The 25,200-nt window shown below is 45.5% G+C and overlaps 1 protein-coding gene and 1 long non-coding RNA gene across 3 annotated transcripts; one reads left to right on the top strand and one right to left on the bottom strand.

Annotated features, from left to right (window-relative positions):
• Positions 1-15,247: 15,247 nt before the first annotated feature.
• Positions 15,248-17,692, bottom strand: LOC123331133. The gene is made up of 3 exons (XR_006547610.2): positions 16,715-17,692; positions 16,352-16,455; positions 15,248-15,613 (listed from the first exon to the last, which is right to left on the bottom strand). It is a non-coding gene; the product is annotated as an uncharacterized LOC123331133 (long non-coding RNA).
• Positions 15,610-22,202, top strand: ADCYAP1 (adenylate cyclase activating polypeptide 1). Of its 2 annotated transcripts, XM_006079212.4 has the most exons (5): positions 15,663-16,302; positions 16,638-16,748; positions 18,866-18,997; positions 19,400-19,498; positions 20,556-22,202. In XM_006079212.4, the coding sequence occupies exons 2-5, from the start codon at positions 16,639-16,641 to the stop codon at positions 20,743-20,745; spliced, it is 531 nt and encodes a 176-aa protein (XP_006079274.1). In that variant the 5' UTR covers positions 15,663-16,302; position 16,638; the 3' UTR covers positions 20,746-22,202. The 2 variants fall into 2 exon arrangements, with proteins under 2 accessions (XP_044790466.1, XP_006079274.1); XM_044934531.2 differs by lacking the exon at positions 19,400-19,498 and having other exon boundaries at positions 15,610-16,302.
• Positions 22,203-25,200: the final 2,998 nt, after the last annotated feature.

Genomic DNA, 25,200 nt, shown 5'->3' with positions numbered 1-25,200 from the left:
GATCTTAATTTCCCAACCAGGATCAACCCCACATCCCCCTGAATTCGAAGTGTGGAGTCTTAACCACTGATGTGCATGCTAAGTCACTGGGCAAAGTCCAACTCTAACATTTTTTTTTTTTAAAAGAAAAGGTATTTGTTTATTTATTTAAGGCTGCCCTGGGTCTTCGTTGCTGCCTGTGGGCTTTCTCTAGTTGTGGCAAGCAGGGGCTTCTCCTTGTGATGGTTCTCCTGCTGTAGCTCTAGGGCATGTGGGCGTCAGGAGTTGCTGCTCCCAGGCCCATGTGGGATTCTCCCAGCCCAGGAATCAAACCTACGTCCCCTGCGTTGGCAAGCAGATTCTCAACCACTGGACTACCAAGGAAGCCCCAGCTTCAATATTTTCAAAGAACACTCTAACACTCTTTAAAACCACTTTGGTTTAGGTCACATGGAGACACTCCCAGTGATTGCCTCTGGTGAAAACAACACACAGTAGGGCCTCCTTGGGTTAAGGCTCTCAGCCGTAGGGTGGACGAGACCGCTGTCCACCCTACTTAACATCCATTCAGATATGCCCATTTCTAGAACTTCAAAACCATCAGCTAAAAACAACTCTTTATTCCAATGACTTTGAGATTGAGGCTGCACATACCATGACTGAAAACAAACGAAGTTTAAACTCTCCCCACAGACTTCTCTGCACTTTGTCAGGAATAACTGATGGAAATCAATGCCTTAGACCAATGGTTCTCAACATTCTCCTCCCCTTTTTTAATTTTTATGATAAGCACAGTGATTTTCAAAAGCAGTTTAATATGTATATCTATAACTGAATTACTTTGCTGTACAACTGAAACAATATTCAGTCAAAACAGACTCTTTGCAACTCCATGGACTTAGCCCACCAGACTCCTCTGTCCATGAAATTCTCTGATCAAGAATACTGGAGTGGGTTGCCATTCCCTTCTTCAGGGGATCTTCCTGACCCAGGGATCAAACCCAGGTCTCCTGCAATGCAGGCAGCTTCTTTACTGTCTGAGCCACCAGGGAAGCCCAAATAAACTGTACTCCAATTAAAAAAAACAGTTTGCAAAGCAGTCACATCTCACATTCAAGTCTACTGTCTTAGGATAGTGAGCTATCATCGTGAGTGGCAGTGCCTCACCTGCTACACTCTTATCTTTTTTTTTTTTTTTTTGGCTGTGCCCTGTGGCATGTGGGATTTTAATTCCCTGACCAGAGACTGAAACTGCAGCCCATGCATTGGAAGCTCAGAGTCTTAACCACTGAATGGTCAGGGAAGTCTTGAGATTGTATTAATTTAGTAATACCTTTCCCTTCCAGTGACAGCCTTATGTAAGAAGTGTCTGTTGTGTGCACCTCCAGGGAATGGCCATCACATCCTATTGCTCTAGTGCATGTAAACCACACAGACAGCTTTATTCAGAGTGGTCTGTCTCTACACCATGCATTGAGTTGGCCCAGTAGCTCCTTGTTTTAACAGGCTAGTGTTGCATCATGAGATTGCAAGCCATTTCAAAAGCATTAGACCTAGCTGACAATTACCTTAAATCGCAATGCAGGAGATACCGGTTTGACCCCTGGGTTGGGAAGATCCCCTGGAGGAGGAGAGTGGCAGCCCACTCTAGCATTCTTGCCTGGAGAATTCCGAGGACAAAGGAGAGTGGCAGGCTACAGTCCATGGAGGGTTCCAAGAGTTGGATAGGACTTAACAACTTAACAACAACAAAATACAGCCTTGTAGCCACTTACGTTCAGCATGTTTACTAAGGTTATCACTTTTTTACCTGGTTTTATTGTATTTATGTGCCTCCTTTTATTTTTTAAAGTCATTTAGTTATTTATTTGTCTACACCAGGTCTTAGTTGCAGCATGCTGGATCTTTTTAGTTGCCACAAGTGAACTCTTAGTTGGGCATGTGGGATCTAACCAGAGATTGAAGCCAGGCCCCCTGCAGCTGGAGTGCAGTGTCTTAGCCACTTTACTTCCAGGAAAGTCCCTTCCTTTCTTTTCAAGGTGCTTCCTAACAAGATATTAATTATACGCAGAAATCCTTTGAGGGCAACCAGACTTACATACCAATTTAAAGATGAAAAGCAATAGCAAAATGGAAGCTGAGGGTATATGTATAAAACAGATAGAGATGTTGCCTGTTCTTGCAAGCAGGAATTTAGTTCAGTTCAGTTCAGTTGCTCAGTCATGTCTGACTCTTTGTGACCCCATGAATCGCAGCATGCCAGGCCTCCCTGTCCATCACCAACTCCTGGAGTTTACTCAAACTTATGTCCATCGAGTCAGTGATGCCCTCCAGCCATCTCATCTGTCGTCCCCTTCTCCTCCTGCCCCCAATCCCTCCCAGCATCAGGGTATTTTCCAATGAGTCAACTCTGCATGAGGTGGCCAAAGTACTGGTGTTTCAGCTTTAGCATCAGTCCTTTCAATGAACACTCAGGACTGATTCCCTGTAGAATGCACTGGTTGGATCTCCTTGCAGTCCAAGGGACTCTCAAGAAAAATCATCAATTCTTCGGTGCTCATCTTTCTTCACAGTCCAACTCTCACATCCATACATGACCACTGGAAAACCCATAGCCTTGATTAGATGGACCTTTTTACAAAGTAATATCTCTGCTTTTGAATATGCTATCTAGTTGGGTCATAACTTTCCTTCCAAGAGTATCAGATCAGATCAGATGAGATCAGTTGCTCAGTCATGTCTGACTCTTTGCAACCCCATGAATCGCAGCACGCCAGGCCTCCCTGTCCATCACCAACTCCCGGAGTTCACTGAGACTCACGTCCATCGAGTCAGTGATGCCATCAAGCCATCTCATCCTCTGTCGTCCCCTTCTCCTCTTGCCCCCAATCCCTCCCAGCATCAGAGTCTTTTCCAATGAGTCAACTCTTCGCATGAGGTAGCCAAAGTACTGGAGTTTCAGCTTTAGCATCATTCCTTCCAAAGAACACCCAGGGCTGATCTCCTTCAGAATGGACTGGTTGGATCTCCTTGCAGTCCAAGGGACTCTTAAGAGTCTTCTCCAGCACCACAGTTCAAAAGCATAAATTTTTCGGCACTCAGCCTTCTTCACAGTCCAACTCTCACATCCATACATGACTACTGGAAAAACCATAGCCTTGACTAGATGAACCTTTCTTGGCAAAGTAATGTCTCTGCTTTTGAATATGCTATTTAGGGTGGTCATAACTTTCCTTTCAAGGAGTAAGCGTCTTTTAATTTCATGGCTGCAGTCACCACCTGCAGTGATTTTGGAGCCCAGAAAAAAAAAGTCTGACATTGTTTCCACTGTTTCCCCATCTATTTCCCATGAAGTGATGGGACCGGATGCCATAATCTTCATTTTCTGAATGTTGAGTTTTAAGCCAACTTTTTCACTCTCTTCTTTCACTTTCATCAAGAGGCTCTTTAGTTCCTCTTCACTTTCTGCCATAAGGGTGATGTCATCTGCATATCTGAGGTTATTGATATTTCTCCTGGCAATCTTGATTCCAGCTTGTGTTTCTTCCAGTCCAGCGTTTCTCATGATGTACTCTGCATAGAAGTTAAATAAGCAGGGTGACAATATACAGCCTTGATGTACTCCTTTCCTATTTGGAACCAGTCTGTTGTTCCATGTCCAGTTCTAACTGTTGCTTCCTGACCTACATACAAATTTCTCAAGAGGCAGATCATGTGGTCTGGTATTCCCATCTCTTTCAGAATTTTCCACAGTTTATTGTGATCCATTCAGTCAAAGGCTTTGGCATAGTCAATAAAGCAGAAATAGATGCTTTTCTGGAACTCTCTTGCTTTTTCCATGACCCAGCGGATGTTGGCAATTTGATCTCTTGTTCCTCTGCCTTTTCTAAAACCAGCTCCAAGGAATAAGTGTCTTTTAATTTCATGGCTGCAATCACCATCTGCAGTGATTTTGGAGCCCCCCCAAAATAAAATCAGCCACTGTTTCCACTGTTTCCCCATCTATTTCCCATAAAGTGATGGGACCAGATGCCATGATCTTGGTTTTCTGAATGCTGAGTTTTAAGCCAACTTTTTCACTCTCCTCTTTCACTTTCAACAAGAGGCTTTTTAGTTCCTCTTCACTTTCTGCCATTAAAGTGGTGTCATCTGTATATCTGAGGTTATTGATATTTCTCTCAGCAAGTCATCCCCCAGTCTTGTTTTTGCTGACTGTATAGAGCTTCTCCATCTTTGGCTGCAAAGAATATAATCAATCTGATTTCTGTGTTGACCATGTGGTGATATCCATGTGTAGCGTCTTCTCTTGTGTTGTTGGAAGAGGGTGTTTGCTATGACCAGTGTGTTCTCCTGGCAAAGCTCTATTAGCCTTTGCCCTGCTTCATTCCGTACTACAAGGCCAAATTTGCATGTTACTCCAGGTGTTTCTTGACTTCCTACTTTTGCATTCAAGTCCCCTATAATGAAAGGACATCTTTTGTGTGTGTTAGTACTAAAAGGTCTGTAGGTCTTGCAAGTAGGAGTAGCTCCTCAATTCTCTATAAATTGCTTTATGGTGGTGCATCAGGGTAGTTGTCAGTATTTCCCAGCATCCTCTGGGAATGGATTGTAGCCCATCAGGCTCCTCTGTCCATGGGGATTCTCTTGGCAAGAATACTGGAGTGGGTTCTTTCCTGGTAGCTCAGCTGGCAAAGAATCCACCTGCAATGCAGGAGACTTCAGTTTGATTCCTGGGTCGGAAAGATCCCTTGGAGAAGGCAACAGCTACCCACTCCAGTATTCTGGCCGGGAGAATTCCATGGACTGTATAGCCCATGGGGTTGCAAACAGTCAGACATGACCGAGTGACACTTTCTTTCTGGGAATTACCTACGCCTTTTGTGGGAGAAGGAATTATACCATATATATTAGTTTCCTGGAGCTGCTGTAACAATGTAGCACAAACCAGGTGGCTCAGAACCACAGAAATTCATTGTCTCACAGGTCCAGGGGTTAGAAGTCCAAGTCAAGTTGACAGGACCATCTGCTTGGTGAAAGCTATTGGGGAAGGAACCTTCCTTGCCTCTTCCAGCTTCTGGAAGTCCCAGACATCCCATGTCCCAGTATTCTATTCTTTCCATTAAAAATTACATAGTAGTGTGTGTGTGTGTTTTTTAATTATTTATTTCTTTTTGGCTGCACTGGGTCTTCACTGCTGTGTGTAGGCTTTCTCTGGTTGTGGTGAGGGGGGCTACTCTCTCGTGGAGTACAAGTTTCTCATTGCAGTGGCCCCTCTTGTCATGGAGCACGTGCTCGAGGGAGAGGTGGCTTCGGTAATTGCAGCACTGGGTGCTTGAGCACAGGCTCAGTAGTCGCAGTGCAGGGGCTTCATTGCTCCAAGGCATGTGGAATCATCCAGGATCAGGGACTGAACCCATGTCCCCTGCATTGGCAGGCTGATTCTTAACTGCTAGATCACCAGGGAAGTCCCAGCAGTGTTTATTTCTTTGTGTTTGTATACTTGATATTTATTCCTCTTATGTATTATTCATCAGCACAACATTGTTTTAGTTATTGCAACTTTACCACATTTTTTAATACCTGTCAGTACAACCATTAAAATGTCTTTAAAATGATACTTTTTTAAATGTCTTTAAAATGATACATAACATAACCTCTTCATTTATTTAAAATGTTCAGAAAAAGCAAGAAGAGTTCTTCAAACTACCGGCTTAAAACTCATATTTTGTTAAATAATCAAGTGCTTTTTATGAAAGCTGATGCTTTTTCCCCTTTAATAATAATGGTGGGACTTCCTTGTTGGTCTGGTTAAGACTCTGCTCTTCCAGTGCAGGGGTGTGGGGTCAATCCCTGGTCTAGAAACTAAATTCTAGACATGGCCAAAAATAAATAAATAACAATCAGAATAATAAAGTAATTAAAAATAATGGTAATTGTACAGTAATAATGTGAAGACCAAATGGTAGGAGGAAGCACAGTAACTTTGGAAACAGCCAGTCCTGAGTAGGAAATTTCACTTTGTCATTTATTAGCTGTGTGTTTCAGTGAAGTTAGCTCACTTTCAAGAGTCTCAGTTTATCCACTGGTAAAAAAAAGAAATAAAAGTACCAAATCTACCTCCCAGGACAATCAGAGGATTAAATGGGACATTGCTAACACAGAGCAAGTCACTGCTGTTAAAGAACCAGCCCAGAAAATATAATTTTCCTTCTCTTATGCTGGTCTAGGATCTATTCTTTGTAAAACATTTTTATATATATCATCTCATTTGACTCACAAAAGTCTTGACTCACTGGCAATCATATGATTTCTGTGGTATTAAATTACACAATGATTTAATAAGATATGATGATGAATGATATGATGGGTATTAAATGGTGATCTTATAGAATAATTCTTTTTTTTTTTTTAGCTTAAACACATCACTGAAACTTCTGCTACACTCTTAGATATGAAATCATTTTAAATAATGACTCAGGATGGCAATGTTTTTAACCTTTCAACAATTTGATGACATAAGTAAGAATGTGTGCACTTTAATGCACATATTTTTAGAAACATATTTATTCCATAAAGCAAAGTTCATAAGTATGTGATGTTTGTAGTCTAACAAAACCAATTTCTGTTGTGTTAGTAGCATTTGATTCCCATTAAACACAATTTTTATTTAAAAATTAATAAGAAAAGAAACATATTTTCAGTTAAGACAAATTACAAGTTACATCTCATATTAAATTAGTAATTTGTATTTTTAATTTGTATAACAACTCTGGAATAAATAAATATGTAGGCTAATATATTATACTACTGTCTGAAGTCAAATGAACATGTAAACTAGTATGATATATACTGTCAATATATATTAGTATAATATAGTACTATCTGAAGTCACTGAGACTTTGGATCTCTACTTTGCCCAAAGTTTAACTTTTGTTTTAGGTTTGAAGGATTTGTTACAAAAGAAACCACTTGCCGCACACAATAAACAATTTGAATATTTGGTAGAGGATTATTTGACTTAATGTCGTTGTACAATCATTAAAAGAAGAGAAATAGAAACAGTAGAGAAAAGTAACAGCACATACATCACCAAATTGGGCTGACCAACAAATATCCAGACTTGAAAACTGCTGAGAAGACCCTGGTTAACAGCAATCTGGAGTCCCAGCTGGGAGAAGGTCTCTGGTGGTGCGTCCATCCCATGGGTAAGACTTCAAATTGCAGTTTTGGGGGACTCTCGATTGTAATCCCAGGCTGAAAACTGATACCATTTATCAGTTTGCACTGGGTTTACTACTACTACTACTACTAAGTCGCTTCAATCATGTCCGACTCTGTGCAACCCCATAGACGGCAGCCCACCAGGCTCCCCTGTCCCTGGGATTCTCCAGGCAAGAACACTGGAGTGGGTTGCCATTTCCTTCTCCAATGCATGAAAGTGAAAAGTGAAAGTGAAGTCGCCCAGTCATGTTGGACTCTTCACGACCCCATGGACTGCAGCCTACCAGGCTCCTTCATCCATGGGATTTTCCAGGTAAGAGCACTGGAGTGGGTTGCCATTTTACTTTACCTTTTTTTTTTTTTTTTACAATGTTCTTTGTTTCATATCGTGAGTCACAAGATTTTCCAGACCCTGGGGGCTGGCCAGGGCTCCAGCGGGTTGAGAAAATTCCAAGCTTCACTTCCACTCTCATCAAAAGCCCAGTGTGACTTGCTAGTAGCAGTCGGTGAGCTCTCGGGCACATAAATCAGGCAGTGTCCAGGTAGGTCAGAGGCCTGCTCTGTTCTGTTCCTGAACAGGACTACCTCCATTTTAATTTCCCTAACAACAATTGCACTCATCTCACACGCTACTAAAGTAATGCTCAAAATTCTCCAAGCCAGGCGTCAGCAATATGTGAACGTGAACTTCCTGATGTTCAAGCTGGTTTTAGAAAAGGCACAGGAACCAAAGATCAAATTGCCAACATCCTCTGGATCATGGAAAAAGCAAGAGAGTTCCAGAAAAACATCTATTTCTGCTTTATTGACTATGCCAAAGCCTTTGACTGTGTGGATCACAATAAACTGTGGAAAATTCTGAAAGAGATGGGAATACCAGACCACCTGACCTGCCTCTTGAGAAATCTGTATGCAGGTCAGGAAGCAACAGTTAGAACTGGACATGGAACAACAGACTGGTTCCAAATAGTAAAAGGAGTATGTCAAGGCTGTATATTATCACCCTGCTTATTTAACTTCTATGCAGAGTACATCATGAAAAACGCTGGACTGGAAGAAACACAAGCTGGAATCAAGATTGCCGGGAGAAATATCAACAACCTCAGATATGCAGATGACACCACCCTTATGGCAGAAAGTGAAGAGGAACTAAAGAGCCTCTTGATGAGAGTGAAAGAGGAGAGTGAAAAAGTTGGCTTAAAGCTCAACATTCAGAAAACAAAGATCATGGCATCCGATCCCATGACTTCATGGGAAATAGATGGGGAAACAGTGGAAACAGTGTCAGACTTTATTTTGGGGGGCTCCAAAAATCACTGTGGATGGTGACTGCAGCCATGAAATTAAAAGACACTTACTCCTTGGAAGGAAAGTTATGACCAACCTAGATAGCATATTGAAAAGCAGAGACATTACTTTGCCAACAAAGGTCCGTCTAGTCAAGGCTATGGTTTTTCCTGTGGTCATGTATGGATGTGAGAGTTGGACTGTGAAGAAGGCTGAGAGCTGAAGAATTGATGCTTTTGACCTGTGGTGCTGGAGAAGACTCTTGAGAGTCCCTTGGACTGCAAGGAGATCCAACCAGTCCATTCTGAAGGAGATCAGCCCTGGGATTTCTTTGGAGGGAATGATGCTAAAGCTGAAACTCCAGTACTTTGGCCACCTCATGGGAAGAGTTGACTCATTAGAAAAGACTCTGATGCTGGAAGGGATTGGGGGAAGGAGGAGAAGGGGACGACAGAGGATGAGATGGCTTGATGGCATCACTGACTCGATGGACGTCAGTCTGAGAGAACTCCGGGAGTTGGTGATGGACAGAAGGCCTGGCGTGCTGCGATTCAGGGGGTTGCAAAGAGTCAGACACAACTGAGCGACTGAACTGACTGAACTGAACTGAACAACAATGTAGTAGTTGTGTGACTTTGGGTAAGTTTCTTAAGCACTTGGAGTCTTAGTTTCTCATCTGTAAAATGGATTAATAGTAGTATCGAGAAAGGAGATTGTTTGAGGGTAAAGGAAATAACTCTAATTAAACACTTATCATAGTAAGTGTTCAATAGATAATTATTTTTGCTATTGGACTGTTATTGCTGATATTGACGGGTAAGGAGCAAAATCATGCAGCCCCGTTGGAAGGAAGGACTTAAAATAATTTAAAGAAACAATAATTGAAGCTTTAAAATAGTAAACTCATGGCAAATAGTTGTATTTCAAGCAGATGATAGTTTTTTTTTAAAAATTAAATCATGCCTGTGTATGTTTGGGGGAGAGAAGAATTGCTTAAAAAGTACTTGCAGAGATAGTATTATTAACACAAGGTGCTAGTAATAAGGTTAATGAAAAACAAAAGCTCCAAAATATTACAAACAGGCCTATATTCACAGATCAGATCAGATCAGATCAGTCGCTCAGTCGTGTCCGACTCTTTTCGACCCCATGAATCGCAGCATGCCAGGCTTCCCTGTCCATCACCAACTCCCGGAGTTCACTGAGACTCACGTCCATCGAGTCAGTGATGCCATCAAGCCATCTCATCCTCTGTCGTCCCCTTCTCCTCCTGCCCCCAATCCCTCCCAGCATCAGAGTCTTTTCCAATGAGTTAACTCTTCGCATGAGGTAGCCAAAGTACTGGAGTTTCAGCTTTAGCATCATTCCTTCCAAAGAACACCCAGGGCTGATCTCCTTCAGAATGGACTGGTTGGATCTCCTTGCAGTCCAAGGGACTCTCAAGAGTCTTCTCCAACACCACAGGTCAAAAGCATCAATTCTTCGGCGCTCAGCCTTCTTCACAGATAGATAAGGCTAAGTTTGAATCCAAAGAACAGAGGTTTGGGATGCTATGAACTCATACAGCCATATCCCTTTTTGATGTATGCAAAAAAGTCTTGTTTTGTTTTGCACACAGATCTTCCTTCAAACTTTTTCAGAGGCTGTCACAAAAACTAATTTAAGATATTGGGTTTCCTGGATCCTATCCAAGCTTTCCTTCCTGCATTTAAGACTTATATGAGCAGAATATTTAGGCTGAAGTAAAGAGAAGACTTTCTTTTCCTTGGTTTTTAAGAGGACATGTTCTGGAAATCTCAGGAGAATCTGGAAGATGCTGCACAGTGAAGTATGGGGTATATATTTTTGGTACCCAGGATAGGGGAGGAAAGCCCTTCTTTTCTTCCCTTCTAGGTTCTTTGGCTGAGCTAATTAAATTGATGTAAGACACATTAACAAAAGGAAAAAAATCCAAATTTAATTCGTGTATATGGAAGCGTATAGAAATATGAGATGACAAGAAGAGTACTACAAGAGTACTACAAGACTACGAGTTCAGATAGCATCATTGACTCAATGGATATGAATCTGTGCAAACTCCAGGAGATAGTGAAGGACAGGGAAGGTTGACATGCTGCAGTCCATGGGGTCACAAAGAGTCAAACAGGAGTTAGAAACTCAACGACAACAGCAACATAAAACCAAAGCAGGAAGTTTTATACCTTCCAGATAAAGAAAATAAATAAATTAGTGAGGAATTGACAAGACAGAGAAGTTTGGACTTGGGTAGTAAATTAGCGTAGAAGCAACAAGGTTTGCTTAGATAGCCTTCTTGGCCCTCAGTTCTCTATCTCTGATGATAAACATGCCCCTTCTACTTCTTGGGACAGGGAGGGTACCTTTCACATTGCAGATTTATTTCCTGCTTTCAGGGTGACAAAGGAGGCTCAGAGTGTTTTTCTTGCACCGGTTGTTTCTTAAGTAGCTTTAATTCAAAATAATCAATATGCCAAAGTGGCATATTTGGGGCAGCATGCCCTGAACCCCATCACCAGTAAACTATGGTCAGAGAACCAGACCTTAGAAGAACCATATACATGAGGTGATTGAAATCACCCAAACCTGCAGCAAAGGTTCAGGCCCAGTTTTTGCTTCTTGAGCATCTGCTTCGTCTTAAAACAACTGGCGTATATGTATGACTGAGTCCCCTTGCGGTCTGCCTGAAACTATCACACCATAGTTAATCGGCTATATTCCAATAGAAAATAAAAGTTTAAAAAGTTTAATAAAAAAAAAAGAAGAAAGAAGAAAAAACTAGCAAAATTTCCTGGCTTTGTGAACATGCAATTCTATTCTTGAATTGAGAGGAATACTTATGTTCATGTGGTTTGGAAAGGTTTCCCTTGGCTGACTGTTTTCAGAGTGGGTGAAGCACTGAGTTCTGAAGGTCAGAGAAGCCATGACACATTCTGGCTAAGCTCATCAGCTCCCTTCTGCATCGTGAGTTCAGAGGAGCATGATGCAGACAGTCCAGTAAATGATGGTCATGATGTTCCACTGCAGAACATTTGGGGTTCCCTACAGGTATAATCGGTATGAAGTGAGTCATGAGTCATCACATTTACTGAAGAGTCAGAAGAGAAAAAGTTTCCAGTGAAATTGAATACAGTGTTGCAATTTACTCTTGTCTCTTATAAGAGAGGAAGAAGTTTTGCAAGGAGCTTGCTCACTGAAAAAGCTTACTGTATCCTGGTTCCTAGCTAGGTACTGAATAGAAATGAATGGAATGAAAATATAAGACTTTTCCAATCTGGTTTGATGTTACTTATACTAGGAGTGTATGAAGATAATGTGCGCAAACATGTCCTTTCATGTGGTTAAAAAAAAAAAATCCATGGTGTAGGGGATGCGGATGGCGGTGGTACAGAACAATGGGGAGAGCTACACAGCCAAGAAAGGAAAAATGAATGCATCGTAATTGTGCAGGATGAGTAGCTAGGCCAGAAGGAAAGTAGTGGAAGTCTTAGCCTAGGAAACTGAGTCTTGTTTACGCCAGAAATTTGCCAATGCTATGAAGCCATCTGTAAATTCAAACTCTCGGTCATAGACTAGACCTATTCCTCCTATTTGAATACAAATCACACTTTTTCAAGGGCTCAAGGGTTCTTTAAAAGCGAGAGCTGTTTAAGGATTCAAGGCTTGACACTTCAAGGAGACTGATATGTCTGTGACCAGGGAAAACAAGTTAGGGAAGTGTTAGTCTGACTTGTAGCTAGCTAGCATCCACTATTTGAGACCAGAAGTTTGAATGCTTCCATATCCTAAGGATGAATGGGACACAAAGGAGTTGATACATTACGGATTTGAAATTCAAGGTCTTTGATCAAACACCAACATATATTCCAACAAATACTTCCAAACAGTTTCTTCTGGGTAGGTCCCGGCTTAGCCGGAAACTGCCTGCCCTCTGACCCTCCGGAGAGACCTCCGTGAGACTTTTCAGGTGGAAGATTTCCGCGGTACCACCAGTTCTTCTAACCGAGCATGATTCCAGTTGCGGGCCATTCTTCGCTTCCACAATCAGGAAAGAAACTTTGCCTCCTTGGAATCCTTCTACCTGGTCTGGTGAACATTGAGGGTAAGGGGTGGGGCGATTGGAGAGACGATTGGTGTTGCTTTGCGTTATTTATAAACAGGAAGTTCTGACTCCCGAGTCCCCTCTTCGGACCCTCCCCTTCTCCCTGTGTCACTGTCAATTACACCTGGGCGATCTGATGGTTTCTCTCTTCTTTGCTTATGTAGTGAGTGAACGAGCCCATGTCTGCCGCCGCGGTCTCCTGCGCGGCCCTGGCCGGGACCCCCTGTCACCTCGCGCGGGGTGACTGAGTGTTTCCATCCCGGGCGTGATGCGCGCCTCCTCCTCTCTGCATCCCTAAACCCTCAGACACAAGGTCCCCTCCCCACCCCCGCCGAAAGCAACATCGATGCTCTAATTAGATCACTCCCGAGGTTCGAAGTAAGCGACCACTTTCGGGCACGGGGGTAGTTTTGGTCTTTGAGACGTCGGTCGCCCCCTATTCCTCTCCATCGAATAGGGAGCAGGAAGGGCCTGCGTTCGCGCCCAGGGTCTGCCGAAGCAGCGGAGCAGCCCCAGACCCATGAAGTTCTGGAGCCGGGTCCAAAGCTTCCAGATCCCTTTCTTCTTCAGCCTTCCCAGCATCTCCCCTCCCAGCGGCCCAGGAACTTTCGAGAACACGATAACATCTTTGCCCGTGGGACATCAAACTCGCCTAATTGGATATGCTCAGTGGGAGGAAAGTTCTGCAGGACGACCCTGTCATCTCGGGTTCGATTGCCCCAGACAGCTGTGGATCGAGGCTGGGCGGGTCTTTGGATGGTGTTAAGCAATGCGTGGGTCTTGGAAGCTTTGTTGTTTTTGAAATTCAGTGACCCAGAATCTCAAATTCTCTTAGTCTTTCACTTGAGGGGACGGGTTCGGGCCTGGAAGCTGGTAATCCTGGGGCGCGGGATCCCGAGGTCTGCGCTCACTGGGTCCACGCCGAGGTGGCACAGGCTTTGTGAACCAGAGGCGCAGGTCGGGTTCTTGTGTGTGTGGGGGAGGGGCGGCGGCGGGGGAGGTGGGGTTCCGCTATCCTCCGCACGAAGTTAATAGTATTTGTGATTTTCTCCCTTTAATAGGCCGTGAAGTCAACAAACTCCCCACACGGGGGCTCCCTTGACTCAAGTTGAGTCGTGAACCAGTACCAGGAGTCTTGGAAATTTTCAGATGTTTCTACAGATTGAACTCATTTCAGAATTCGCGTGGGAGGGAAGAGGAAGGATTTTAATCGGGTTCACCTTTGACGTGAAGCGAGGCGGAAGACAGGAAAGCCACAGTCGGTAATAGCTGCGGGCGCTTTAGTGAGAGAGCTGGATTATTTCCGCTGGATTATTCGGTCGTGTCTTCACCGCCGGCTCCTTGTATGCGAGCTTACCCAGAGGCAGAGGTGGACACGGAGCACACGCATGTAAACACTGCAGCCCAGATCAGCGAACACAGGAGATGGAGAAAAAGCGATCCATTCCTTTGTAGATGTGGTTTTAATCTTTACTGCAAACGGGCAATCTGAGTATTCCCAGGAATAAACTAAGAAGAAGTGACCGTTTCTGGCCATTCGTGGGGAGAACGAAGCAATCTAAAGTTTGTCATCTTGGAGAAAATATTAAATCTCCAATAAGCAGGAAAGGCATTGAGAATGAGAAGCATTATAATTTTGTCTTAGAAGAAGCATGCAGAACTAATATAGCTTGTTTAAATGTTAGATCTAAATCATAGTAACAGGAAGCACTCCCACGAAATTGCCATTTCCTCTAATTTTTGTTTAAGATCCAAATAATTAAAATGCATACTAATGGTTATTGACGGCTCTGCTTCCCTTTTAAAAGAAATAGACCTGAGTTCTCTTACTGGAGTAGAAATTTACAGATCTTCTTAAATAACTCCAGGCCTTGGAAGCCTCTGGGTGGATGTGGTGTTCCCTTTGGGCTTTCCTCTTTCCACCTCATTTTCAGTTAAACATTTTTAGCCACCCCCATGGAAGGGATTCCTGTTGGAAACCCTCAGGGAGTGAACTTGTACTAGGTATCATCACGTTTCCCCAGTCTGTCTGCCTTTCCTCACACAGAACTCAAGTTGTAAATAAATGGGGAAACATATCTCTCACCCCCCAATTCTTAAAATTTCAGTTTTTCTGTAAAATACAATTTCGCCATTTCATTGTTAACATTAGTAAGAGCCACAGAATGTGTGAAGGTATCCAAATAGGCCATGTAGAGATCCCCAAACCAGAACTAAAGGGCAGACATAGAATGCTCTTTCTTCCCACAGTAAAGGCAGGGGTCAGACAGTTGTCATCATTAAGGGCATTTGTGGACACTGCAGTGGGGGGTACCTGGACAATGAATTGCCACATTGTAAGGGTGCCGCTACCAAATCTTCCGATTTAGAGGCTCTGGTGAAAAATTCAACTAGTAGCAATTTTCAACGCTTGCAGCATCTGCAACCAAATAGTTCAGCACTCCAAGCCTGGACAGCACCACAAGCCGGGTTTAGGACTCTTTCTTTCTAATCTATAACTCTAATCAATTCCACTCAGAGCCAGACTGTCAACCACAGCCAGACTCATTAGCGATTTACTGAAAATCCTCCAAGACTTCCCTTTAGAAACAAAACGACTTCCACATTTAATTGTCTATCTAAAAGAACATAGGGAAGAAATTAGGAGATCTAAATTAAATTTATTAATAGGAGAGCTTGATGGTGCTTTAATTCCAGAGCCCAGAGCTCTGATTGCTGGGGCTTGATGAAAAAGCAAAAAGAAAACAAGAGAGACGTAGTTAAAAACATTTTTTTTTTTTTTTTACCATTCTCAAGATTCTATGAATTCTTTACCCATCCTTGAGAAGTGGTTAAAACTGAAAACCATCGAGGTAATTAAACTCCTTTAAATTGTACAGTATGAGTGAAAGGTGTTATGAGAAGTCGATGACTCCGGATCTTATCCAGGAGGACAGCAGAGGATAGTTAATATGTTCCTTGAGGGACTAGGATGCTGACGTCTTTTTCTGATACCCGATCATTACGTGACTGAAAAAAAAAAAAAAAAGGAAGTCATTCCACGTATAAAAATCGGAGCGCAACAGTGCAACAAAATATTCTGTACTTAAAAGGCCACAGGCAGACAGATGTTGACAAGAAAATCTCTTTTGAAACCACGTTCGGATAGATTTCTGCTAACTGCCCAGATAAATAGGAGCAGAGGGCTGGTCACCTCTGTAATAACCACCGGCAGCAGTAGAAGAAACCGCAGCTTCAGACGCAGCCAGAGAGACTTCTGAGCAGCGAAGGCGCTGCCTGCTCGAGCTGCCTGGCCGGGCGGCTGACCCAGACGCCGACTTCGACTCTCTTTCTCTCTCTCTCTCTTTGCTTCTTTCCTTATCACTTCTTTCTTCTCGGTGGACTTCAGGCCACTTTGTCTCCCACCCCCACTCAGCTCGTCGCCTCCTCCGTCTTCCTTCTCCATCTCTCCCCTCGCCCCCCTTCTCTCGGTGTCACGCTCCGTCCTAGTTCCCAGCGTCGTCAAACTTTTGAACAGAATAACAGGACTCAGCAAACAAGTCCTCCAGCTCCTCCCGCGGCTCCGGCTCGTTCCTGCGGCTCCTGCTCAGACGCTAACGCCAGACGGCGATGACTCTTGGGTTGTGACTGCAGCGCACAAACTTGGAGAAGCCCTTTGCCCGCCGTCCTACTTGGCAGCAAACCCTCTCCTGGCAGCGGTAAGAGTTGGATGGCAAGGAGGGAAAAAAATCTTACCAAACAACTCACCTGGTTGTTAATTCTTTTGCTGGCATCGGGGTACGAGTTAGCTTTTCTGGGCGCCAGCTCTGGCGAGTTACTGGGCACTGGATACATACAGGCGTATTTTCTAACTATAACGAGAAGGAAGTGGCGGGGCGAGCCGGCTTGTCGTTAAGCAGGATTCAACCCTGGGAGTCGGAGGGGAGCTCTGGGCCTCCCGCAGTTCGAGGAGTTTCTAGGGGGTCGGGGGTGGGGGTGGTGGAAGGCCAGGGGCGTTGGGACTGCTGCGTGATGTCTTTCCCGTCCTGCGCAGAATGACCATGTGTAGCGGAGCGAGGCTGGCCCTGCTCGTTTACGGGATACTGATGCACAGCAGCGTCTACGGCTCACCTGCCGCCTCCGGACTCCGGTTCCCGGGGATCAGGTAGGTGCTGGCCGCCTGAGCGGAGCGGAGGCTGGGACTTGTCGTCCCCCCCGACCCCTCCTCGCGGTCGCCCTCCTGCAGTTCCTCGGTCCGGCTACTGCCGTCTCCCCATGCGCCCCCACTGCGCCGCCACCAGCTTGGGTCCGGTCGCCGGTCACTTGCGGGATCTGGGCCGGACTCCTCCCGGGCTTGGCGCCCCTCCCCCAGCTCGCCGCAGCCCCGGGGTCCTGGGTGGAGCGAGCGCACCTCGAACCGGCCGAAGAAACCTCCCCTCCCCCAGCCCCTCCCCCGGGGCAGGGCCCCGATTCTTAGCTCGACTTCCGAGAACTTTGGCTCCCGCAGCCAGGTTGGGGGGTTGAGAGTGATGCTCCCGTGGACTTGGCTTTGTTACGGCTTGTTCTAGGCTATCGGGGCGGGGTCTCCCCCTCTCTCCCCGGCTCTCCCCATCACCTCAGTTCGAATTCTTTCCACTGGAAGAGCTTTCTCTCAAGCGATAGGTTTTCCAGTTGCTTTTAGAGTCTTGGGGAGGGGGAGTGCTGGCCGGGTAGAGTTGAGAAGCGATTTGTGAGAAGGGAAACAAAGATGGGAGGGGGAGACACAGATGAAACGGATGCAAAGGAGGAAAAGAAAGCCAGCTGGCAGGCAGTACTGGGAGGGTAGCCCTGCCCACCCCAGGCTGCAGTAACCCTGCCTCTTTTTTTTTTCTTTTCTCCTCTTAATTCCTGGTTTCTAATCGGTCGGTGCTGCCCAGGTTCTCCGCCGCAGCCTCAGAGTCCCGGGCCTGTCAGTGGGCGAGTGGAAGCTCGCAGCGCGGCGCAGCATCCGTGCTCCACGGCGCACCCGGCTCCGGGAGGCGAGGAGCGCGCGTTCTGCCCGCAAAGCTGCTCCTCCGAGCAGCGACCAAGAGCGATTTCCTTAGAGGTCGCTGACCACTGATTTGGCCGGAGAGATGGGTTCTGGCTTCGGTATTAGGATTTCAGCATCTGGGCACGGAGGAGGGGTGGAGGTGCCCAGAAAGACCTGGAGACTCCGGGCAGCGGGGCCAGGGCAGAGAGGCGCGTCGCCGAGGAAAGGCTGGGTGTGGGGTGGGGTCGCTGGTGTGCTTGCCTTGCCCCTACCTCTCCAGGGATGGAGGAAAGGCGAGGGGAGGATCGAATGTGATTGATCCACCTAAAGAGCGCTACTTGCCTGGGCCGCTTTCCGAGTCTCTCCAGAGGCAGAAAGCGAGGGGGTTTTGTTTATTCACCCGCCTCTCCCGTCCTCTATCAGGGATTGAGGTGGTGGGCAAGGGCGACTGGGAGATCTTTGGCTTTCGGTGCCCTATTGATCCTTTCCCTTTGCCTCGGGGTTGAGACGTCGTCCCGCCGCCCGGCCACCACTAACCGATTAGCGCTAACTGCCGACTTACTGGACTTAAAAGCCCTATTTCACCCCCAGCTATTTTCAAAGTCCCGTGTGCCTGGTACTTTCTCCGGGCAAGACGCACCGGAGGGCACGGGCACGCCACGGAATGAGCCGTTGCCAAACAGGCTAAGTTTAGGGGCATCTATTATTCATGTTCTTGCCAGATCCTCTCCCGCCCGAAATAGAAGCCGGAGGTTCTCCGTGACCTACATCTGTGCGGGGAAGGGCTCCCCTGGGCTCGGAGGCTGGGTGGGGGTGGTTGCCCGCGTTGGCCGCCGGACTCCCCAGCCATCCACCCCCTCTGGCTCCAGGCCTCTCCCCATCCGGTCCTCGGTTGGCCGGCAGTTCTCTCCCAGGGCCTTTCCCGTCTCCGCCCGCCGCTGCTTGTGCGGGAGGCTCAAGAGCCAGGCCGGGGGTAGGAGCGGTTCTCCCCGGCGGCCAGGTGTGCGAGGTCGGCAGAGACGTCTGGGCTTCCCAGTGCCGGTTGAGGCCGTGGCCCCCGCAGGACGACCCCTCGCCCCCGAGAGGAGGGATGGGAATTTCTCTTGGGTGTCGTTTCCTCCTCCTACCCCTGTCCTAGAAGAAACAGTTCTCCGAGGGGCGCCTTTTGGAAGAAGGAACATCTTGAGAGCCCCTTTGGGTCTTTGGGTCCTCGCAGAGGCGGGGAAGGACCCTACTGACCACTCCTTCTGCCCCCTGGCTACCCCCTGCAGGCCGGAGAACGAGGTGTACGACGGGGACGGAAACCCGCAGCAGGACTTCTACGACTCGGAGCCTCCGGGCGTGGGGAGCCCCGCCTCCGCGCTGCGTGATGCCTACGCGCTCTACTACCCCGCGGAGGAAAGGTACCGCCGCGCAGCCGGGCACTGAGAGGGAGAAAGGGGCAGGGGATGGTCCATCGAGTAGGTGCTTTTTTCATAAAAGCCTCCAGTGTTTCTTCTCCCGGGGTGGTCCCCACGAGAGTGAGAGAAAGTTAGGAGCGGGCCGGTTTGTGTGGACAGGAGGGCCGCATGGGGACCAAAAGGTCTGCGGCCCAAGGAGCGGCAGTGAGTGCGCGCCCCGGCCGGGCTCCACACCTGAGGTCCTGGGAGGGCAGGACGAACTCTGGTTCTTGGCACTCACGGGAACATCCCAAGAGTTATTCCCTAGTGCCTTCCGGAGCGCCGGGGGGCAAGCGTGATTAGCGGGGGACCTGGGGCTGCCACTTGGGCAGTGACCCCCGGGCGCGCACTTTGCCTCCCTGTTAGAGATGTCGCCCATGGGATCCTTAATAAGGCCTACCGCAAAGTGCTGGACCAGCTGTCCGCCAGGAGATACCTGCAGACGCTCATGGCCAAGGGCTTGGGGTAAGAGTTTGCAAGAGTTAATCGGCACGTGATGGCGCGCGCGCACGCGCCGCGGCGGGTGTGTGGCGGTGCGCGCTGGGAGGGCGGGGCTGCTTCTACGTCCTTGCGTGCACGTGGGGCCGAGGGTGCGTCTGCGCTGCAGGGTCTACAGGCCAGCCCCCTGCCACAGGCTAAGGTTTAGGTACCCTGCCAGAAGATTGGCCAGAGAGCTCGGGAATGAGGCGAGGAGGGCAGCGGGCAGGAAAATCGGGATGTCTGATCCGTTTTGAATAATTAAAAAAAAAAAAAAGAGGTCCCCCCTCTCCAGGCCATCAAAACCTTCAAGTTTCTTGGGACGATTGACTTTTTCTTTCCTCAAATTTCTTTCACTGTTAAATTCAAATCGAAATAAACAAATCCTCAAATTTGGACACTTAAGGAAGCAAACAGTTTTTGCTCGTGCCAGACAAACCCAAAGCACAGGATTTGCGGGAGCTTCTGTCACCAGAAGGCAATGTTTTAATAGAGCCCATGGGACACCAGAATACGTTTTCCGCACTGAATAATTCATGTGATGAAAAGTATTGCCTGCAGCCTGTCGACTTGTATTATTATCACGGTTTTCAACTTAGCGCGTAGGAGAGCAGTGCTCCCCTCTGACTGGGAATTGCGGAATCGATGTAAACTACACGGCAACAGCCAACGGGAAATTCAGGGCTCTTTGGTGCTTTTCTCTCTGCGTGGGTGGGGGCGTCCGGGAACGGTTAGGACAATTGAGCGCAAAAGCACTGATGGTCTGATCTGAGAGGGCAGCGTTTGGAGGCCCGGGACCTCTTCCCAGGCCCATCCTATAAGGACTTGGTGCCCGAGATCTTTGATGGGGAGGGAGTAGCGAGAGTTACCATCGCCGCCCTCCCTGCGACTGCTCCCTGGCCGGGCAAGGTGGCACGCTGGGCGCGGAGAGCTCGCGCCCTCCCCCGAAGATTCCCTCGATGGGTGGGGTCTGCCTGCTCACCCCGCGTCTACTCACCGGGTGTCTCCCGCCCCGCCACCCTCTTCCCGACCCCTCTCCTTGCAGTGGGACCCCGGGCGGCGGCGCGGACGACGACTCGGAGCCGCTCTCCAAGCGCCACTCGGACGGCATCTTCACTGACAGCTACAGCCGCTACCGGAAACAAATGGCTGTTAAGAAATACTTGGCGGCTGTCCTAGGGAAAAGGTATAAACAAAGGGTTAAAAACAAAGGACGGCGAATACCGTACTTGTAGCGACGAGTTGCCAGCTATCCTGTGTATACAGCCCTGACACAATGAGAAGTCGTTTTTCCCAACTGACTGAACTGTCATCGCTCCTGTGTTCTGTCCCACATGTATTTATGTATGAAGTCAAGCCATTAAATGAATATTTTGATAATAATATTGTTTTTCTTTTTACGAAGCACTAGAGAATGCACAGATATACTTTGTGGACCAATTATTGATATTGACATATATATTACGAATATATAAAGAGTATATATATATATAAAGTATAATAGAGAGCCGTTCATACAGTGTGCATAAGGATTGAAGATTCGCCTGAGCTGTTTGTTTTTATATAAAATAAATAGAAAAATAGACAATCATTGTTTTGAATATTACTCCTATTTTTGTAAACTGGAATTAAAAGGATAGTATTTTTATCCACGATAGGCCTGAAGATATTAATCCTGACCATTTGCTACTGTACATAAACAGTGATGCCCTGCTCCAGGGAGACTTAGAGGTAATGATTTGGGAGGATTGCTGAAGGTCTGTCTTTCCCAGGGAGTCTCTGGGGCAGGCTGCTTCAATCCCAGCTGAACTCAACTGAGGCTCTGTCTACCCCTTGCTGGGTGGCAATGCCAATACTTCCGCTTTCTTTGATTCTATTTTTATGTGTATTTTTCTCTCTTCAGACTCTCAGCCCACAAGGAAATTCTCCTGATAAAACAACAGCTGGATCTAAATTGTGCTTCTCCCCAGAATTCATACTACTCCCTGGGGGAGGAGTTGGGGGACTGTACAGAGAAGAGGGACTTGAATAGGAAGCTCTCTTTTCTGTACTTCCAGGGACCCCAGTATCCCAAGGTTAGGGCAATTGGAACAAAGTGGGAATATTGGAAAAGGCAGAGCATAAGGCAGTAGGGGGAGGACCCTGGAGAGGGACTGGCTGCAGGCAACCCCAGGCCCAGTCCCACCCTAGGTCCCCTGCCTGCCTGACTTTGGGCGCTGGGTATTGGAAATGGATGCAAAGTACAATGTGTTTTTCTCCAGTGCTATCCATGCTGCTCATGTTGTGAAATGGCCAGGATCCTCCCCTTTGAACCCTGCTCTGTAGGAGCCTCCCTTTTCTTCCGTGGTTTTTCTGAAGACTCCTCTTTCCCACCTTCTCGCACTGTTTAAGTACTGTTTGCCATTTTTTATTCACTTCTCTTAAACTTGTGAATGCTTCTTTTTCCTGTTGTTTGATGCTAGCACTTATTGTAAAGTGTAGGAAGCCCTGTGTGGTTACCACTAAGTAATTATGCACTATATATGAATCTTTTGTTTCTTGTTGATTGAGTTTGTAGGTAAAATGTATTTTTATACATTTATGGCTTATTGCTTAGTAAAATTTATTTCATAAAACCAACCTTTGTGATATTAGAATGTGTAGTGTTCACATGTTGCTCAGTTGTACTAACTGATAAATCATTTAAACCTCATCTTCATATGTATGAGTACTATCTTGTATTTGTGGTCAAGAGTGAGGTAAGCAAGCTTCAACAGGCCCTGAGAATGTCCCCTTGTATTCTTTCTTGGCTACAGAAAGCATGTCTGTCTGTTTCCTGTCAATTTCTCGAACCTGTCAGGTAATCTCTATAACAAAAGAAACCTTCACCCAGCAACCAGATCAAGCAACAGCAGGCAAACCAGCCAGCCAAACTCCCCAAATTTCAGGCACAAGTTCTTTTGAAAAACACACAAAAAATAAACAAGAAAAGATTAAACATTAGCATGTTAAGGACCTTTCCTTTTCCTTTACGGATTTGATCAGTATGGAGTCATAAATCAAAGAAAACAGACTTGGATTTGCATTCCCCAGGCGGGATGGATGCTGCCCCGAGATCACGTTGCAGACAGTGAAAGCACAGAGGCCTTCGATCTGTGCCTCAGTCCTGTGTACGGAATCAATCTTTCTTTAATTCTGCAGTCTCCTCGGGCAATGTGACACAGGATGGGGTTTGCAGCTTCAGTGCCTTTCTTCGCCTTTTAAATCGCCACGATTCACAGATGGCTATTTAGTGGCCCTACAATGCTGCAACACATTGGCTTGCATTTTAGTCTTTAATTATTTGTTTCTTGGATAACGGGCAAAGTTTTCTGTATTTGTGTCAGCTGTTAGTGGTGAAATAGGCCGCTAGTTAACCTTTTCTTTATGAAGTCTAATTTAGTGTTCCCGTGGCTAGTTGCAAGCATTTGCAGTGATCACCCAGTTTAATCTTTTGTATACTTTTTAGAAATGCCAAGAGCCTTACTAACCTGGAGCAGATTTATGATATAGTGATAATTTAGGTAGATGTTAGTCTTGAAGCTCTTATTTTGTGTGCAACTGATTATAAAAACATCTTACCCAAGTATTATTACACACATGATATCTATAACTAGGTCTTTGATAACTGTTATATAAAGTGTGTAAAATTTGTATGAATAAATTTTTATAAACAATGCAACTTCGTCTAATGTGTGGGGAAAAAAAGACATTCAGGAAATAACTACTTTAAAATCACTTAGTATATTATATTTTCTTTAGCAACCAGAGGATTTTTCATGTCTAGAATATCTAAATATGTATTTTCATAAATTGTGCTTTAATATCTACTTGATGGGTTACTGAATTTGACTAAAAATTTAAAGTAGCTACTCAGATGGAGACACCTAAGAAGATATTAAGCTCATAAATAGGCAAAGATATTGGAACCTTTATAGGATGCTGAATTTAGATTAATTTCCATCTCCTAGTGTGTAAATGCACTGCTAAGTATTCAGAAAGTTGCTATTCAGTGGTGGGAGATAGTTCTTGGGTATTAGTTACACTTCTAAAATAGCAATCTGACATTGTTCTTTTATAAGTAACTCTGCAGATTAAATTGGTCTCCATAAAACTCTGTATAAAAATAACTTTGGAGGTTTAAAAATATGTTTAGAGGTCTACAGACAACTATCTCAGGTTAAAATACTTTGGGCAGAAGGAAAAAGAACATGAGTAAGCAAAGAGTTGCTTCCTTGGTGGCTCAGTGGTAAAGAACTCGCCTGCAGTGCAGGAGACTCAAGAGATGTGGGTTCAATCCCTGGGTCCAGAAGATCCCCTGGAGAAGGAAATGGCAACCCACTCCAGTGTTCTTGCCTGGAAAATTCCATGGACAGAGGAGCCCTGGCGGGCTGCAGTCCATGGGGTTGCAAAGAGTCAGACAAGATTGAGTGACTGAGCACAGACACTCAAAGAGTTAATTCAATATCTATGAAAGAAAATGTTCTTTGAAGTCTAGGACAAAATGTGAAAAGTCATTTGTGGATTGTTTTACTAATCATATTAACAAACTTTAAAGCAAAACCTTCATATGAAAGTTACATAAATTTCTCAGTAGGGTTTATTTTGCAGCCCTTGCTATTTCTGGCTTAAAAATGTATTAAAAGTCACTTATCATGTCAAATAAAATTTAATTTAAGTTTTCATCCTAAATATTAATGTATACAATGAATAAATCAATAAATATGTCACCATAGTACTAAAAGACCAGCAAAGATCTGCAAGGATTCAAAAACTATCTTTAGAATTTAGCTCAGTATTTCAGGCCCAGAATCATATAAGGAGGAGACTATGATCTAGAGACCTCATTTGTAGTGTATTTTAAAAAATGAATGGTACAATTCATATTTACATTGGATTTTATTGGATAAGGAGTTTTTCTTTATCTTTGAACCACTCCTGCTGCTGTTTCCCCATCTCCCAACCACGGAGTTGCTGAATATATACACACACATATATATAGTGTGCTAGTGTGTTAAGTGGAAGAATGAAGAAAAAGATAATTTGGTTGAGGGCCAGTGACTTGTTGAGAAAATAGAAATAAGCCCCAGATTGGCTGACTTTGAGGCTTCCCTGCTGGCTCAGACAGTAAAGAATCTGCTTGCAATGCGGGAGACCTGGGTTTAATCCCTGGGTCAGGAAAATTCCTTGGAGGAGGAAATGGCAACCCACTCCAGGACTGCCTGGAAGATCACATGGACAGAGGAGCCTGGTAGGCTACAGTCCACGGGGTCGCAAAAGAGCTGGACATGATTGAGCAACTAACACACATGGCTGACTTCAAGTAAAGTGAATGTATACAGCACCTTTCTGTATTTTCTTATGTGGGATAACTCAAAATGATGGCTTCTCCTTGGAGGAACTGGCATATTTGGGTACCCAAGAAGTCATAAGGTGTGCCCTCCTGCTGTTAGGGCTGGGGACATATAGATTCAATACAGTATATATTTACTGAACCTGTAAAATGGACCAGGCACACTGGTTGGGAAAGCCTATCTAACATGTGGGAGTTAAGCTAGTATTGTTCAAAAAAATATTTTTCTGCAACAGAATCACCTGGGGAACTTGTTAATGATACAGATTTCAGGGTTTCACTAGAATCAGTGGATCTGCATCTTAAATAAAAACCCTAG

The sequence above is a fragment of the Bubalus bubalis genome, chromosome 22, assembly GCF_019923935.1.
Source record: "Bubalus bubalis isolate 160015118507 breed Murrah chromosome 22, NDDB_SH_1, whole genome shotgun sequence".
Lineage (NCBI taxonomy): Eukaryota > Metazoa > Chordata > Mammalia > Artiodactyla > Bovidae > Bubalus > Bubalus bubalis.
This window is presented reverse-complemented; position numbering and strand designations above follow the sequence as displayed.

Excerpts from the sequence above, each read along its gene's own strand:
- ADCYAP1 (XM_006079212.4), top strand. The coding sequence starts at position 16,639 with ATGACCATGTGTAGCGGAGCGAGGCTGGCCCTGCTCGTTTACGGGATA. Across the intron at positions 16,749-18,865 it reads CTCCGGTTCCCGGGGATCAG|GCCGGAGAACGAGGTGTACG; the intron begins GTAGGTGCTGGC and ends TACCCCCTGCAG. Across the intron at positions 19,499-20,555 it reads CTCATGGCCAAGGGCTTGGG|TGGGACCCCGGGCGGCGGCG; the intron begins GTAAGAGTTTGC and ends CTCTCCTTGCAG.